Source organism: Microtus pennsylvanicus, chromosome 2 (genome assembly GCF_037038515.1).
Source record: "Microtus pennsylvanicus isolate mMicPen1 chromosome 2, mMicPen1.hap1, whole genome shotgun sequence".
In the NCBI taxonomy this organism is placed as follows: Eukaryota; Metazoa; Chordata; class Mammalia; order Rodentia; family Cricetidae; genus Microtus; species Microtus pennsylvanicus.
In genome coordinates, this window is record NC_134580.1 from 130324799 (window position 1) to 130339007 (window position 14209).

The 14209-nt window shown below is 47.7% G+C and overlaps 1 protein-coding gene across 1 annotated transcript; it reads left to right on the plus strand.

Annotated features, from left to right (window-relative positions):
- Window positions 1–1970: 1970 nt before the first annotated feature.
- Window positions 1971–6356, plus strand: Asip (agouti signaling protein). Its single transcript, XM_075963907.1, has 4 exons — window positions 1971–2118; window positions 2856–3025; window positions 4717–4781; window positions 6189–6356. Exons 2-4 carry the CDS (start codon window positions 2866–2868, stop codon window positions 6354–6356), a joined length of 393 nt encoding a protein of 130 aa, XP_075820022.1. The 5' UTR covers window positions 1971–2118; window positions 2856–2865.
- Window positions 6357–14209: the final 7853 nt, after the last annotated feature.

The following is a 14209-nucleotide window of genomic DNA, read 5'->3' on the forward strand; positions in this document are numbered from 1 at the left end:
GAAAGAGGGCGACAAAGATGAGGACCACAAGTCTCGTCTAGGGAAGATGTTCCTGGAGGTAGACCTATGGTAGAGTCAAGTTCTGCCCTTACCTCTGTGCTGCGGGGGAGTGGGGGTGGGTGTACTGCTAGTGTGGATGATTCTACTCAATGTCCTATTCAGAGAGGGTCTTCGAGGAGGGAAAGAAATAGCCACCTGTCTGCTCAGCCAGTCCCTGTTGCTGTATCTGTCTGTCTGTGAGTCTTTCAGTGTGCAGGCTGTGATCAGGGTGTTCAAGAAAAAGGGATTTTTTTATAGACATGAGCCCTGGACATGCAGCCTAATATAGACTAGCTTATTCTGCTGCAGATTGAAAGAGGGTATCAGAGGAAAGAGAGAGGAAGAGATGGGAGAAGAGAGAAGAAAAATGGCAATCATTATTTGCCATGCTGGAGAAAATTTGAACTTTGACTTTTGCTTTGTTTTGTTTTTAGATCTAAACCAATTGTAATATAAAACCCTATTGCAGCTGGGAATGGTGGCTCATACGAGTAATCCCAGCACTTGGGTGTCCAGAGGCTCGCTGCAAACTCAAGGTCAGCCTGGGCAACATTGTGAGTTCCGGGTCAGCATGAGCTACGTGGTTTTTTGTTTGCTTGTTTGGTTTGGCTTGGTTTGGTTTTCTTGAGACAAGGTTTCTCTGTAGCTTTGGAGTCTGTCCTGGAACTAGCTCTTGTAGACCAGGCTGGCCTCGAACTCACAGAGATCCACCTGCCTCTGCCTCCTGAGTGCTGGGATTAAAGGTGTGCACCACCATCGTCCCACTTGTAGCATGGGCTACAAGTGAGAGCTTCTTTGAAAAAAAAAAAATTCAAAACCAAAACAAGTAACACCTCACACACAGACTAAAAAGCCTTCGGCTGAGAAGGAAACTCTCAACTCATACTAGCTTAAAACAAGGGAAACATTAGTTTATGTGGAAGTCCAGGTATGAGATGGTCTTCAGGTAAGACCTGATCTGTGGTACCAATTTATTTATTTATTTATTTATTTTATTTATTTATTTTTCTGTTTTTGACCAGGGAATGGGGTCTTAGTAACAGCCCAGACTGATCTTGAACTCACTATGTAGCCAAGGATGACCCTGGACTTAGGCATATACCCCAATTTATGTAGTACTGGGGAGTGAACCCACAGCTCAGTGTGTGCTAGGTAAGTGCTCTGCCCACTGAGATACCCAGCCCCGTTTTGCATATTCTGTCACCGCTATTTGGAAGAGTTAGCCTGTAGATGAGTGCAAACCACTGATGCGGTCCATTGCTCTCACTTTACCAGGAGAGCAACTGGAGCCTGCCAAAAAGAGCAGCTTTGCCCAGAATTGTACATCTTCATTAATGCTGAGCCAAGACTAAAAAGACAGTGGTCGGGCCAGTGCCCACTCTCAACTAACGAGGCTCTGTGAAAGACATTTGGTGGTGAGTTTATGACAGGCAGTGCTGTGACGGAAAGGAAAATATGAGGCGGTCAGGACCGGCATTAGGGCGCCATGGGTGGGTAGACCTCTACAGGTCAGGACCATCCCCTACAACGTCAAGACTGGAAGAGGTGGAGGCCAATTGCTTGGCTCTTCTCCTGCAATGTAACAGACATGCAGAAAACCTGTTGCAAGTGTCTTAGTGTCTCTACTGCTGCATTAGAACACCATGACCAAAAGCAACTTGGTGAGAGAAGGGTTTATTCCAGGTTACAGTCTCAGGTCCATCATCAGAGGAAGTCAGGAAGCTTCTGGAGGCAGGAGCTGAATCAGACGCCATGGAGGGTACTGCTTCCTGTCTTGCTCTTTGTGGCTTAGTGATCACACTTTCTTAGAGCACCCAAGATGACCAACCTCGGGGTGGTACTGTCCTCAGTGAGCTGGGCCCTCCTATATCAATCATCAATCAAGAAAATGAACCACAGGCTGGCCACAGGCCAGTCTGGTGGGGGCAGTTTCTCAATTGAAGTTCCCTCTTCCCAAATGACTCTGACTGGTGTCACAGTGACATAAAACTAGCCAGCACACCAAGGGGAGAGTGGAGAGGAGGAGGCTGGAGCTGGTCAGACAGCGGCACAGGGAGCCCGGGAGTAGGTAGGATCAGGGTGAGCAAACTATGCTATTCTCTTCTGCCCCTCAGTATTTGTGTCTCGGGTGGAGGAAACCTTGGAAAAGCAGACCCAGGCTTTTCCAAAACCAGAGAGGGGAATGGGGAAAGGGAAGGGATCCCACAGTGACAGAAGGCATTTGAGGGAGGAAACCTGCTAAAATCCATCTGCCGCTTCAAACTCCAACTAGCCAATAAAGAAATCTGTTTAGCTGATGTTGCCATGCCCTGACACATCCCTCTGGGGCAGCAGGGAATGCGATCTATGAGATGACATCCACTTGTCCTCATTCCTCTCACTGAGCTTTAACTTAACTTGTATTCTCTTTGCCTTAGTGAGACCTCTGCCACCGTGAGGCAGTCCTGGGTGGGGGGATTCGACAGCTCTGCCTAGGCCTAAGCTCTCCTGGGACCTCTGCTTATACAGGAAAAAGAACAGAACAAAAAGAAAAGAAAAGAAAAGAAGTCGGTACTCCGCCCTCTGGACAGCACAAAGCAACACAATGCATTCTTGTTCTCTTTGCTTCCATCTCCCTCCCTTCCTCATCTCTCTCTTCTCCCTATCTCTCCTTCTCTGTCATCTCCCTACATCAGCACCCCTGCCCTCAGGCTTGCTAAACTTCCGGTCCTGCTGAGATACTTGTGTAGCCAAGTCAGCCAGCCAGCCCAAAGGTAGACCCTTCTACCACCATCTTCTCACCAAACCCACCACCAGCCACCTTCTCTGTCCAATAGGCTTCTCAGGATGGATGTCACTCGCCTGCTCCTGGCCACCCTAGTGGGCTTCTTATGCTTCCTTACCGTCTACAGTCACCTGGGACCCGAGGAGATGCTCAGCGATGACCGGAGTCTGAGAAGCAACTCCTCTGTGAACTCGTTGGATTTCTCTTCAGTTTCGATAGTGGGTAAGTAGCCTGGCCTGGGACCCAGCCTCTAGGCTCTGGCCCATGAGAGCAGGGACAGCATGTTAAGCCTGTTGTCCAGGCTGCTACTGGCATAGCCATGGCTTTATCTTGATCAGTCTTAGTGAAATACAGTAGCCTTGAGTCCTTGGGTTTGGGAAAGCTCTGCATGCCACTACGTTTAGTGTGTCAGAGATCTGAAGAAGCCTCACGTCAAGATGCTTGGCGGACTTGGTCTAACTTAACATTTATAAAACTCCTCAACAAAGCAAATGTTAGGAAAACCATGGAATAGAACTAAGTCTGCAATAAACCAGTCCTGCATAGGCTGGGAAGTTACAAGGAGCACTGAAGTCTTGGCATTGGAGATTTGGTGGATTGACCTCACCTAATCATAAAGCACATGGGCTAAGGATGCAGCACAGTGGCAGAGCGCATGCTTATCATGCATGTCACCTGCATTCAGTTCCTGGAACCAAAATAAAAGCAAATACACATAGGTTCTGTGAAGCGGCTCTTGGCTTTATTTATATTTTACCGCTAATGAGACTGGAGCTTACAGACATTAGTTCCCAATAGCCAGAGCCAGAACTCAAACAGGCGAATTATACACGTGAGCTCACAACTCATTGGCTTGCATTTCACTGGGCACAAAGAGGGTCTAGAGCAGCCATTCTCACCCTTCCTAATGCTGCAACCCTTTGGTGCAGTTCCTCATGTTGCTGCGGTGACCCTCAGTTATCGTCATTGTCACTTCGTAACTGTCATTTTGCTACTGTTAGGAGTTGTAATGAAAATATTTTTGGACATAGGGGTTTGCCAAAGTGGTCACAACCCACAGGTGGAGAACCTCTAGTCTGGGAAGTCAAAGGAGGGAAAAGGAGAGACACCAATATTCCTTCCTCACCATGGATGTCGGACTTTTAAAAATATTTTGCTTCTATGTAAATGGGTGCTCTGCCTTCTTGTATGTGCAGGCCTAGTACCCTCAGAGCCCCTGAAACTGGAGTTATAGGCAGTTGTGAGTCACCATGTCAGTGCTGGGAAGCAAACCTGGGTCCTCTGGAAGTGCACCAAGTGCTCTTAACAGCTGAGCCATCTCTCCAGCCCCATGTCAGACTTTCTGTTTTATAAATATACTTATGATAGAACCTTTTTTGTAGATGAGGAAACTGATTACCAGGGAGACCACACAGCTGTTATGTGGATTCAAGGCAGGTGTGCCTGGCTCTGTGCTTTGAGAGTAATATGTATGTATGCATGTATGTATGTATATGTATATATATACATATATATATATATATGTAACACAGATGTGTCCAGTAACAAAAGGCTGAGTCCCATTTTCAGAGGCTCACAATGTTCTTGCACCTAAAAGGTTAAAGGCTAAAACAGGGGCACCTGTGGTGATCAAGGGCCAGCAAGGTCAAAAGACCAGGTCTAGGTCCCTAACAGATGCCACAGACAGGTCCCAGGTCCCTCTTGGATTTCCTCTTTGCCTCCACTCAGAGCACACTGCTCTTTAGCTCTGAAGCCAGGCTAATAAGAACCTGCTGGTTGAATTCCCATAATGTGACTCATCCCGAAGTCCCTCTTTGTCCCACTCAGAGACTTCCCAGAGCCCCCTCTGCTCCTCCCACTTCACAACTCGGGGCCCCCAGTAACATCTGGCTTTGCTCCGTCTTTCTTTGAAGCACTGAACAAGAAATCCAAAAGGATCAGCAGAAAAGAAGCCGAGAAACGGAAGAGATCATCCAAGGTAGGCCTGGGAGTTCTCACGGTGGAGTGGGAGACCAGCAAGCCAACGCTGAGCACCAAACGGGAGGTATCTCCAGACCTACATGAAACAAAATAACTGAAAACTTCCTAGCGGTTTCCTGGCCTAGAGCCTTGAGGCAGACTTCCATTCAATCCAGAGAGCCTACGTTCACTGAGCAAGACAGCTACCTGCTAAAAAAAAAAGCTTCCAGTTCTAGTTAAGCACCCCCACACCCCCACCCCTTCCATTCTTTTGGGTATTTACCTAAACCCCAACCTCCGGAGAACCACCCTTGCTGTGTATCTGAGTTTTTTTCCTCCTCCTTTGCAGGGCCTTGTGCAAGCTAGGCAAGCATTCCACCACCGAGCCATGCTCTCAGCCCTAGACCAGCAAGCTTTGCTCTGTAGTCCAGGCTGCTCATAAACTAACGATCGTCCTTGTCCAGAGCTCCCCGGGTGCCGAGATTATAAGGTCCAGGCTACTGCGCCCAGCCTTCTTACCTGCTTAAAAATCAGAAAATGCCAAGATTAGAAAATAGAAGTCGGGTGTGGTGGCACACAGCTGCACTCCCAGTATGTGGGAGGTGGAAGCGAGAAAGATCAGAAGTTTCCGGCCATCCCAAACTACACGCCAAGTTCTCAATGAGCCTGGGCTGCACAACCACTGAAAAACAGAAGTAAGACAGAAAACTAGTATCACTTGCTGTAGCCAGAATAAAAGACTCAATGAAAATAAAACACTGTTCGCTGAACCTAGCAGCACAGGCTTGTAATCTCAGCTGCTCAGGAGGCTGAAACAGGGGGACCCCCAGTTCAAGGGCTGCTGGAGCTATCCAGCAAATTCAAGACCCATCTGGGCAAAAAGACTGTCACAAAATAAACATTTTAAAAAGGGTGGGTGTATAGTGAAGTAGTAAAGTTTGCTTACAACAAAAGGCCTGAGTTCAATTCCCACAATGGGAATATATATATTCCCTGTGTGTGTGTGTGTGTGTGTGTATCACCATATATGCATATATATCATACATAGTTTTCCTATGCTATGGCCATAGGAAGGGCTTTCCTTGGTGCACTGGAGGATAGTAACTCTAGAGGAGTTACTATCTAGGGGAAGAAGGTTATGAATGGCAGCGGATGACAGGGATGGTGGATGAGACTTGAAGAGAAGCCGGAAGGTGTTTAAACTTGGGGCTGAGTGATCTCCCAAGGGCCAGGTCGGAGCTAGGTGAGCCTGAAGATGTAGGCGGTGTGCATGTTGGGGCGGCGGCCAGGGACCCATCAGGATGGCCTGTGCGTATGAACAGAGCTGGCAGCAGGGCAGAGATCTCTGGTCCCAGACCTCCACAGCAGATGGGGACGCGTGGGCCCAACGTGGCCCGCTCAGCAGCCCTCGACGTCTCTCCTACAGATGAACGCTTCGCTGAAGGAGGCACGGCCCCCGCCACCCACGCCCTGCGTGGCCACCCGAGACAGCTGCAAGCCGCCTGCGCCCGCCTGCTGCGACCCGTGCGCCTCCTGCCAGTGCCGCTTCTTCCGCAGCGCCTGCACCTGCCGCGTACTCAACCCCTACTGCTGAACCCGCTTCCGTGCTGCGCGCGCAGCATCCGGGGGTGGGTGACTGGGCGGGGCTTCAGGGTCAGCGGGGCTTCCAGGCTGAGGGCCGGCCTCCGGTGGGTGGGCGTGGCCTGTGGTTGTAGGTGCTGGGTGCTTTCCGAAGACAGATTTTCTAGGAATCCTAATGGAGGCTAAAATCAGAATACAGTATCTTTAGGCTGCTGGGAAAACGTGGCTGTTTCTTTAAAAGAGCCGAAAGCTTCAGACCCCTTTACCGAGCTCTGGTCCTTGCGGGAACCCCGAGGACTGAGCTCGCGCCGCTCTCCAGCCGGTAGGGAAACTTGCGCGTGGTTAGTACCTCTGTCTCACGTAGTGAAGACGATGCTGGCCGACTCCTTCCAGCCTTCCGGTACCGGTTGCCTCCGGACCAGGACAAAGGAACCATTACGGACCGGTCTTGCTTGCAGTCTTTTCACCCATTCTCCTCCTGGGGAGAAGCACAAAAATCCAAGACGTGCTAAAAGTCCACGAGCAGTCTCAATCGGGTGGCGGCGGGATCGCGCGTTTGCTGCGGATTTCTAAAGCCAGAAGGCTCTGGGTTGAGGAACCCAGAACTTTTAAGAGGCTCCCGAACAAAGGCACTAATGAAATTAACTCCTCCCTGGCTCCCAAGGGCACACAGCTGTTTGGACCTTAGAGTTTTTCTTACAACAGGCATTTTGTTTGTTCAATTCTAATAGCCTAGAGTTTGGACTCCCAAAGAAGCAAAATTTACACACCCTTCCTCGATCTTCACCCTAGTTCCGTGGGCCGATAAGACAGCAGTGTGGAGGGGGGTGCTGAAAAGAAGCCGCAGCCGCACTATTTTTTTTTTATTTTTTATTTTTTATTTTTTATTTTTTTTTTTTTTTTTTTTTGGTTTTTCGAGACAGGGTTTCTCTGTGGTTTTGGAGCCTGTCCTGGAACTAGCTCTGTAGACCAGGCTGGTCTCGAACTCACAGAGATCCGCCTGCCTCTGCCTCCCGAGTGCTGGGAACTATTTTTTTTTTTAATTGCCAAAAATGTTCAGACTGTGTCCCGAAATCCCACAGATTCTCAGTCAGTGAGTGAGAAGCTGAGGTGCAACATTGTCACTTTGGAAGAATCGTGGGAGGGAGAGCACCTGGAGAAAGGAGTCAGTTAGGGGAGCAGGATCGGTAAGAAAGGACTAGCAGGGAGGGGGCATATAGAGGAAGGGCTCTAGATAATTTAATGTCACCTACTTGTCCTCGGCTGGGGCGCCTGTGCCATTAGCGCTGGGGAAACAGCTGAGAAGAGCAGAGGGCTCCATCACCCTGAGCTGCCCCCACCCGCAAACTACTAAGTGCAAATTACTACCAAAAGAAAACCAAGAAAAAGGGCCTTGCCAAAAAAGATTCTATAGAGAGACTTTAAGAGAGAAATGAAACCACCATGTAGCTCTCTGTTGGTGGATTAGGAGGGTGCAGACAGGTGTGACCAGATTTTCAGGACTTTGTGTCCGTTCGCTATGGTTCTTTCAAATGCCTTAAACCTGCTGGCAAGATGGCTCACAAGCCTGCCAGTCTAAATTCAATCCCCAGGACCCGTGTAAAAGGAAGGGAAAACAGACCCCCTCAGAGTTGTCTAACTGCCACACATATCACACATGTGTCCTCACACACATATCACAGTCTAACTGCCACAGTACACATGTGTCCTCACATCACACACAGTCTAAAGTGTAATAAGTGTAAGTTTCACTCCCTCAGATCACCCTCCTTGCCACAGACCTTTTCTCAAATAGAGCCCCAGGTTGTGCCTTTGGTGACATACTTACTCACCTAGTATGGAAATGACAAGGCAAACACCTACCCAGCCACACCTGACAGAGCACAAGAAAAGGCGGGTGCTCCAGGCAGAGCTGTCCACACAGTGCTGACACTGGGGAAGTCCTTATGTCTGTATCTCTCACTTATCTTTAAAATGAGAAGTACTTCCAGCTGTTCTTGGTAAAAGTCCAGGAAGTTGCTATTTCTCCATGCCTTAGCGCAGCACCATAACACGCCCACTTCCGTGCTCACCCACGTCCGTGCTCACCCATGTCTGTGCTCACCCACGTCCGTGCTCACCCACGTCCGTGCTCACCCACGTCCGTGTTCACCCATGTCTGTGCTCACCCACATCCGTGCTCAGAAAAGCTGCCCGTTGTTTGCTTTGTTTTCTGTCACTTAGGCTGCAAGCCCACAAGGCAAGAACATTTTGTTCCTTGTACCACAGCTGCTGCTGAGTAAATGTCATCAGTAATGAGAATATTGGGAACACACTGCAGCAACTGCTCCTGCATTTTCCAGACACTGTTCACCCACCAGGTACTAGTTGGCTCCGGGCAGTGAAACTGGGATGACAAGCTGAGCACTTGGCCCATTTATTCTTGCTTTGTGTGGGTTTGTTTTTGATGTTGGTTTGGTTTTGAGACAAGACGTTACTATGTGTAGCTCTTGCTGGCGGTGAATTCATAGAGATCCGCCTGCCTCCACCTCCTACCGCTGGAACTTAAGACAGATGCCACCACCCCTGCAGCCCACTAGTTACAAAGTCATTGAGTTACTGGTAGACAAGGTGGAAGACCAGTCCAGTGGTTCACTCATTCAGTGTGTGTGTGTGTGTGTATTGGCCACCTACTGTATGCTGGGTACTGTAACTACCCTAGTGGAAAACTCCAATATGGGTATTGTCCCTTAATGGTTTCGTGGGTCTGACCACTGATCCTCATAAGAGGTTAAGAATAGTTATTGTCAGGTGGTGGCATGCGCCTTTAATCCCAGCACTCAGGAGGCAGAGGCAGGCAGATCTCTGTGAGTTCAAAGCCAGCCTGGTCTACAGAGTGAGTTCCAGGACAGCCAGGACTGTTGCACAGAGGAACCCTGACTCAAAAAAACCAACCAATCAATCAATAAATAAAGAAATAAAGATCAATTGTTAGCCTGTGGGTTCGCTTCCCTCCCACTTACTTACTCTTGACTCAGACCCCTAGTTAGGAACTTACCTGGCAAGTTTTCCTTCAGCTTTGAGACTCCAAGTTGTTCTACCTTTTCAGAATTCCTCCATAAGCTTTAGAGTCCACTTTGGTGACAAGAACCGAAGCTAACATATCAAAAAGTTATGATTGTATATTATGAGGATATGAGTCCTCTAGTCCATCTCCAACACAATTATATTTTCTCCCCACACACACTCTGGGTAAACTATGTCCTGGAAAGACTTAATTCTTCCATTCATTTCTTCTCACAGCCATAACCTTAAACACGTACACCCAAAGTTCTAATAATGTGACCTTGAACAAGTCACAAGGTTTTTCTGACATGGGGGAGGGAGTGGATATGTGGCATGAATTCTAATTTGCCTTATCAATAAAAACCTGGAATCAGGTAGTAGGAGGTGAAAGCTGAAAGACCAGAAAAACAGAGCAGCCAGCCACTAGAGTTTTTACCTTTACGAAATTCTCAGGCATAAAGGGAAAGATCCTGTCTCTACAAACTCAGCTCAGTCTGAATGCCCTGAGCTCCTGTCTCCTCCCACCCTACATTCCTCTCTCCCAGCCATATCTTTTCCTGTCTCTATCTTTCTAGTTCTGGGATTAAAAGCTTCTGACTCCCAAATACTGGGATTAGAGGTGTGAGCCATCACTGCCTGTCTCTGTTTCTCTTTTACACTGGATCAATCTCATGTAGCCCCAGGGTGGTCTTGAACTCACAATGGGTCTGCCTCAGTCTCCCAAATGCTAGGATTAAAAAGGTATGTGCTACCTAGCCTCTATGGTTAACTAGTGTGGCTAGCTCCACAGTCTGATCTTCAGGCAAGCTTTATTTGTTAAAGCACAAACAAAATATTATCACAGGGGGAAGAGGGTGTCTCATGTAACCCAGGCTGACGCCATCTAGGCTGGCTTTGAACTTATGATCCTCCTGCCTCTGTCTCCTAAGTGCTTGATGACATACATGCAGAACCCATATGTGGTTTTTGGTATATGCACTGCTGGGGTCCACTCCAGGGCTTGATGTTTGCTAAACGAGCTCTGCACCAACAGATCTCCCTGTATCCTCAGCCCCAGAAGTTGAAGTCCTAAGTGAGAATCTCATAGAGTACACATAAAAGCATTTTATCAATATAATGTTATAATAATGCACACAAAACACTGAAATCCACGACTAGATGCCAACATTTGCCCTCCTATATCAGCCTCGTCAACCAGTTTGTCCTTTAGTTTGGTTCTGGAAGAAAGTTTCGATCACCAGGAGACGTAAGGTTTTAGCAGGTCACCCCTTTAACTCAGACGGTCTCCTGTTAAGTGGAAACAGCAGGGGTTATGTCAGAATTTGGTCCAGGTGGGTTTTCAACATGTCAGACTTTCATGCATAGAAGATTTAAACATGCATGTTTTTAACATCTTTTTAAAGGCTTTGATATTTTTAAAAGAAATTAAGGCTTATGATATCACCAAAGCGGTATACTTAAAAAAACAAACAAAAAAAAAAAAACCAGTAGTCTCGGAGGCAGAAGGCCCCAGGGCTCCAGATGCCTTGAACTGTGGACTTTCAGGGTTCAGTCAACCTAACTGGCAATCACTAGGTCCTGATTCTAAACTCTTCCATCTGTTTCAAGATGCGGATCACTACCCACTGACAGGAAATTACCCTTCTCCAAGAGGAGCTTCATAAAGAAACCTGGCTCCCGGAGCCAATTCCCACATGTGGAGGGAACTCGATAAGTGAAGATCAGAAAGTGATTGCAACCAAATTAGCCAAACCATCTGTAGTAACTTTCCGATTCACCTAGAGTAGACTTTTTACTCTTAGACATGTGTGTTGAAGAAGAGAAGGCAGTTGAAAAGGAATGGGGTGGTTTTTTTGTTGTTGTTTTATCAAGTAAAATATTTCAAAATCATAAAATGTTGCATTCATTCCAGAGGGAACTTCTCTCCTGATAGCTTGCAGGAAAACAGTTAACTACTTGCTATCCCCGCCCCCAGGCAAATCTGGGAGTTGCATCCCGGAGTTAGCTACTGGTGCTGACGAAGGTGCTTCACGGCCTTCTTGTTGGGGAAGCTCAGCCAACACCCTCCTCCATTTGAGTCTTAAAGGATTTCACACCTTCCAGCCGTCTCTTTAGAATTCCTCTGCCCTGTGGCTGTGTAGACTATTAGAGCAACAGTAAAATTACAGCTACGTGAGTCACACTCAGCTTCCGGAGTTCACTACACCACATTTCTAGCAAAATCCCGAAAGCCCTGTGCTTGAGTTGGGGCCAACTTGAATCACGTGCTTATTCTTAAACCAGTTTGTGAAGCTGAAAGATGCATTGATTGGCGTTAGTTGGCTAAGCCTGGATTATGCAAGCACCCCTGGTTGCTTTGCGCAGGTCTGCTGGCTTTGTCTCCCGGGATAGTGTTGAGTCTCCAGGATGAGACTCTGGCTTCCTGAAACTTCAGACCTTCAAGGCAGAGCTAAGCACCTACTACCTGCTGCCTCCGGGGCTTTAGTCTAAGCTTCCTCCAGCCAGCTAAGATTGAAGAGTCTCCTCCCAACAGCATACTACCTGGAGGCAGGAAGTACCCAGACCTGCAAGGTGACTTCAGATAAACTGCAGAAGCTCTGGGGTGTCATATCTCCACATCTAAACCCTGACTTCTCCTTCAGTGATGCTCTAAGGTACTTCTTACTACTGGACCTTTGCTTCCTGACACAAAGGCAAACACCAAGCACTGACATTTAAACAGGGCTTTCTTCAGAGCCAACAGTCTCTGCCGTCCATCTCACCAGCAGATTACACAGGAAGGGAAACAAGCAGTCACTCCAGAGTTGAGCCTTGCCCTCTCTGTTCTGGCGGTCAGTCTCCCCAGAGATCTGTGGTGTAGGGGCATCTCTCCTTATCACCCCCACTCTGTAGCAGGGGAGGACTTGCTCTCCCTCTTTATTGTCTGTGTACATGGGAGGGCTGGCTAAATGTCTGGAGGACATCTCGGTGGAAGGTTAACTCACATTAGCAATGTGGGCAGGAGATTCCTTCCTACAGAACAGGGTACAAACGTGCATTTATAAAACATGTTAAATATTGTCTAGATCTCAAGAAGTATTCTAAATTCCTTGCCCTCCAACTCCCTCCCCAACCCTGGCCCTTAAAACTTGAGATAAAACTTGAGCTTCAAGGGTCTGAGGTTTTTCTGTCACTATCCTGAGTCATGAATGGCTCGGGTCTTCTCCTTAACCCCCGGATCACTGCCCCACAATCCTCCAAGCCTCATCTTGTCTTTTCGGGATAGAGGGGAAACTGACAAGGAGCCATGGAGGAGGCAGGAGACACACATCCTTTATTGTGGGTACCCTGGTCATTGTCACAGCTGTGACAGATAGCACACCTGAGTAGAGTGACATCTGAGACCAGATATGAAAGTGTTATTTTGAATGAAAAGGTTCTGAAAATGAGAGGATTTATCCAAAGAAGAGAGGAAAAAGCCAGGGTAACAAAAGCCAGAACCCCAGGGGACAGGAGGTTAGGGCTGTATGGGACTCCCACAGGTCAAACACTTGGAAAGGCACTTGACCTGTCTTGGGGTGACAACTTTGAGGGGAAGTGCTCACACTCAGCCAGGTCCTTTGGAGGGATCAGCAAGGCTACTGCATTGACCTTCACTCAGAAGAGCAGCTTCCCACGTCTACATGTCAGGGTGGGGTGAAGCAACCCCCACCATTGGACCTTGCTTTTAGGGACTTTTAGGGAGTTCCGGTTCGAGTTCCTTATTCTAATGTTAAGGAGTCTGAAACCTCACCCCCTTCCTCCCAACCCAGGGCCTGTGGTATAGAAAGGTCTTGGATTTTAGTTCCAAGAATCTAACCTAGTAGAACTGCTGGTTCATTCAAATGGACTCTCTCAGCCTCAGAGCCAAGACTAGTAAGTTCTCATGAATAAAATCCCCTTGAACGTCAGAATGCAATGGACACTCCTCTATAATCCCAGGCAAGAGTTCTGTAATTTCAGGGTCAGCCTGGGCTAAATAGCAAGGCCATCTCAAAACCAAGGTTTCTTTGGTCCAACCTTGCACACAATTGGTGTGCAAGAAGTAGTACTGGGGATAGATTTTTTTTCATGAATTAAGATTGTTTTTTATTCCAAAAGTTCCGAATTCAATTCCCAGCAACCACATGGTGGCTCACAAACATCTGTAATGAGGTCTGATGCCCTATTGTATATATAATAAATATTTAAAAAGTTTTAACCAGGTGGTGGTGGCACACACTTTAATCCAAGCACTTGGGAGGCAGAAGCAGGTGAGTTCAAGGCCAGCATGGTCTACAGAACTAGTTCCAGGACAGGCTCCAAAGCTACAGAGAAGCCCTGTCTTGAAAAACCAAAAAAAAAAAAAAAAGTTTTTATTCTTGCATATTTTGTACTTTTATTCAGTAGATTTTGACCCTGTCCATCTATCATATACTGTTTGCGACAGAATCTCATAGCTGCTGTTTGCAATTCCCCAAGTAGCCAAGGGTGACCTTGAACTCCTGACCCTCCTTCTGCCCCTCTTCTACTGCAGGGACTACACCTGTCTTCTCAGTCTGTCCTTCCCAGTCTCTTTTGCCATTTTATGGTGATCAGTTGGGAGGTGGATCCCTGGCATTTGACTTTACCAAACCTGATCAGTTATTTTTGGCAAAGTCACCATGTACGCGTGTAGCTTACACACCTCGGCTACACACACTGCGGGAAGCATGTAGTTCACACACCTTCAGCTACACACACTGGGAACACCCCGAGCTGGAATGAGCATCCAGTGTACCAGTGGACTGCTGAATGAACAAGGGTTTTGTTTGATGGAGATGA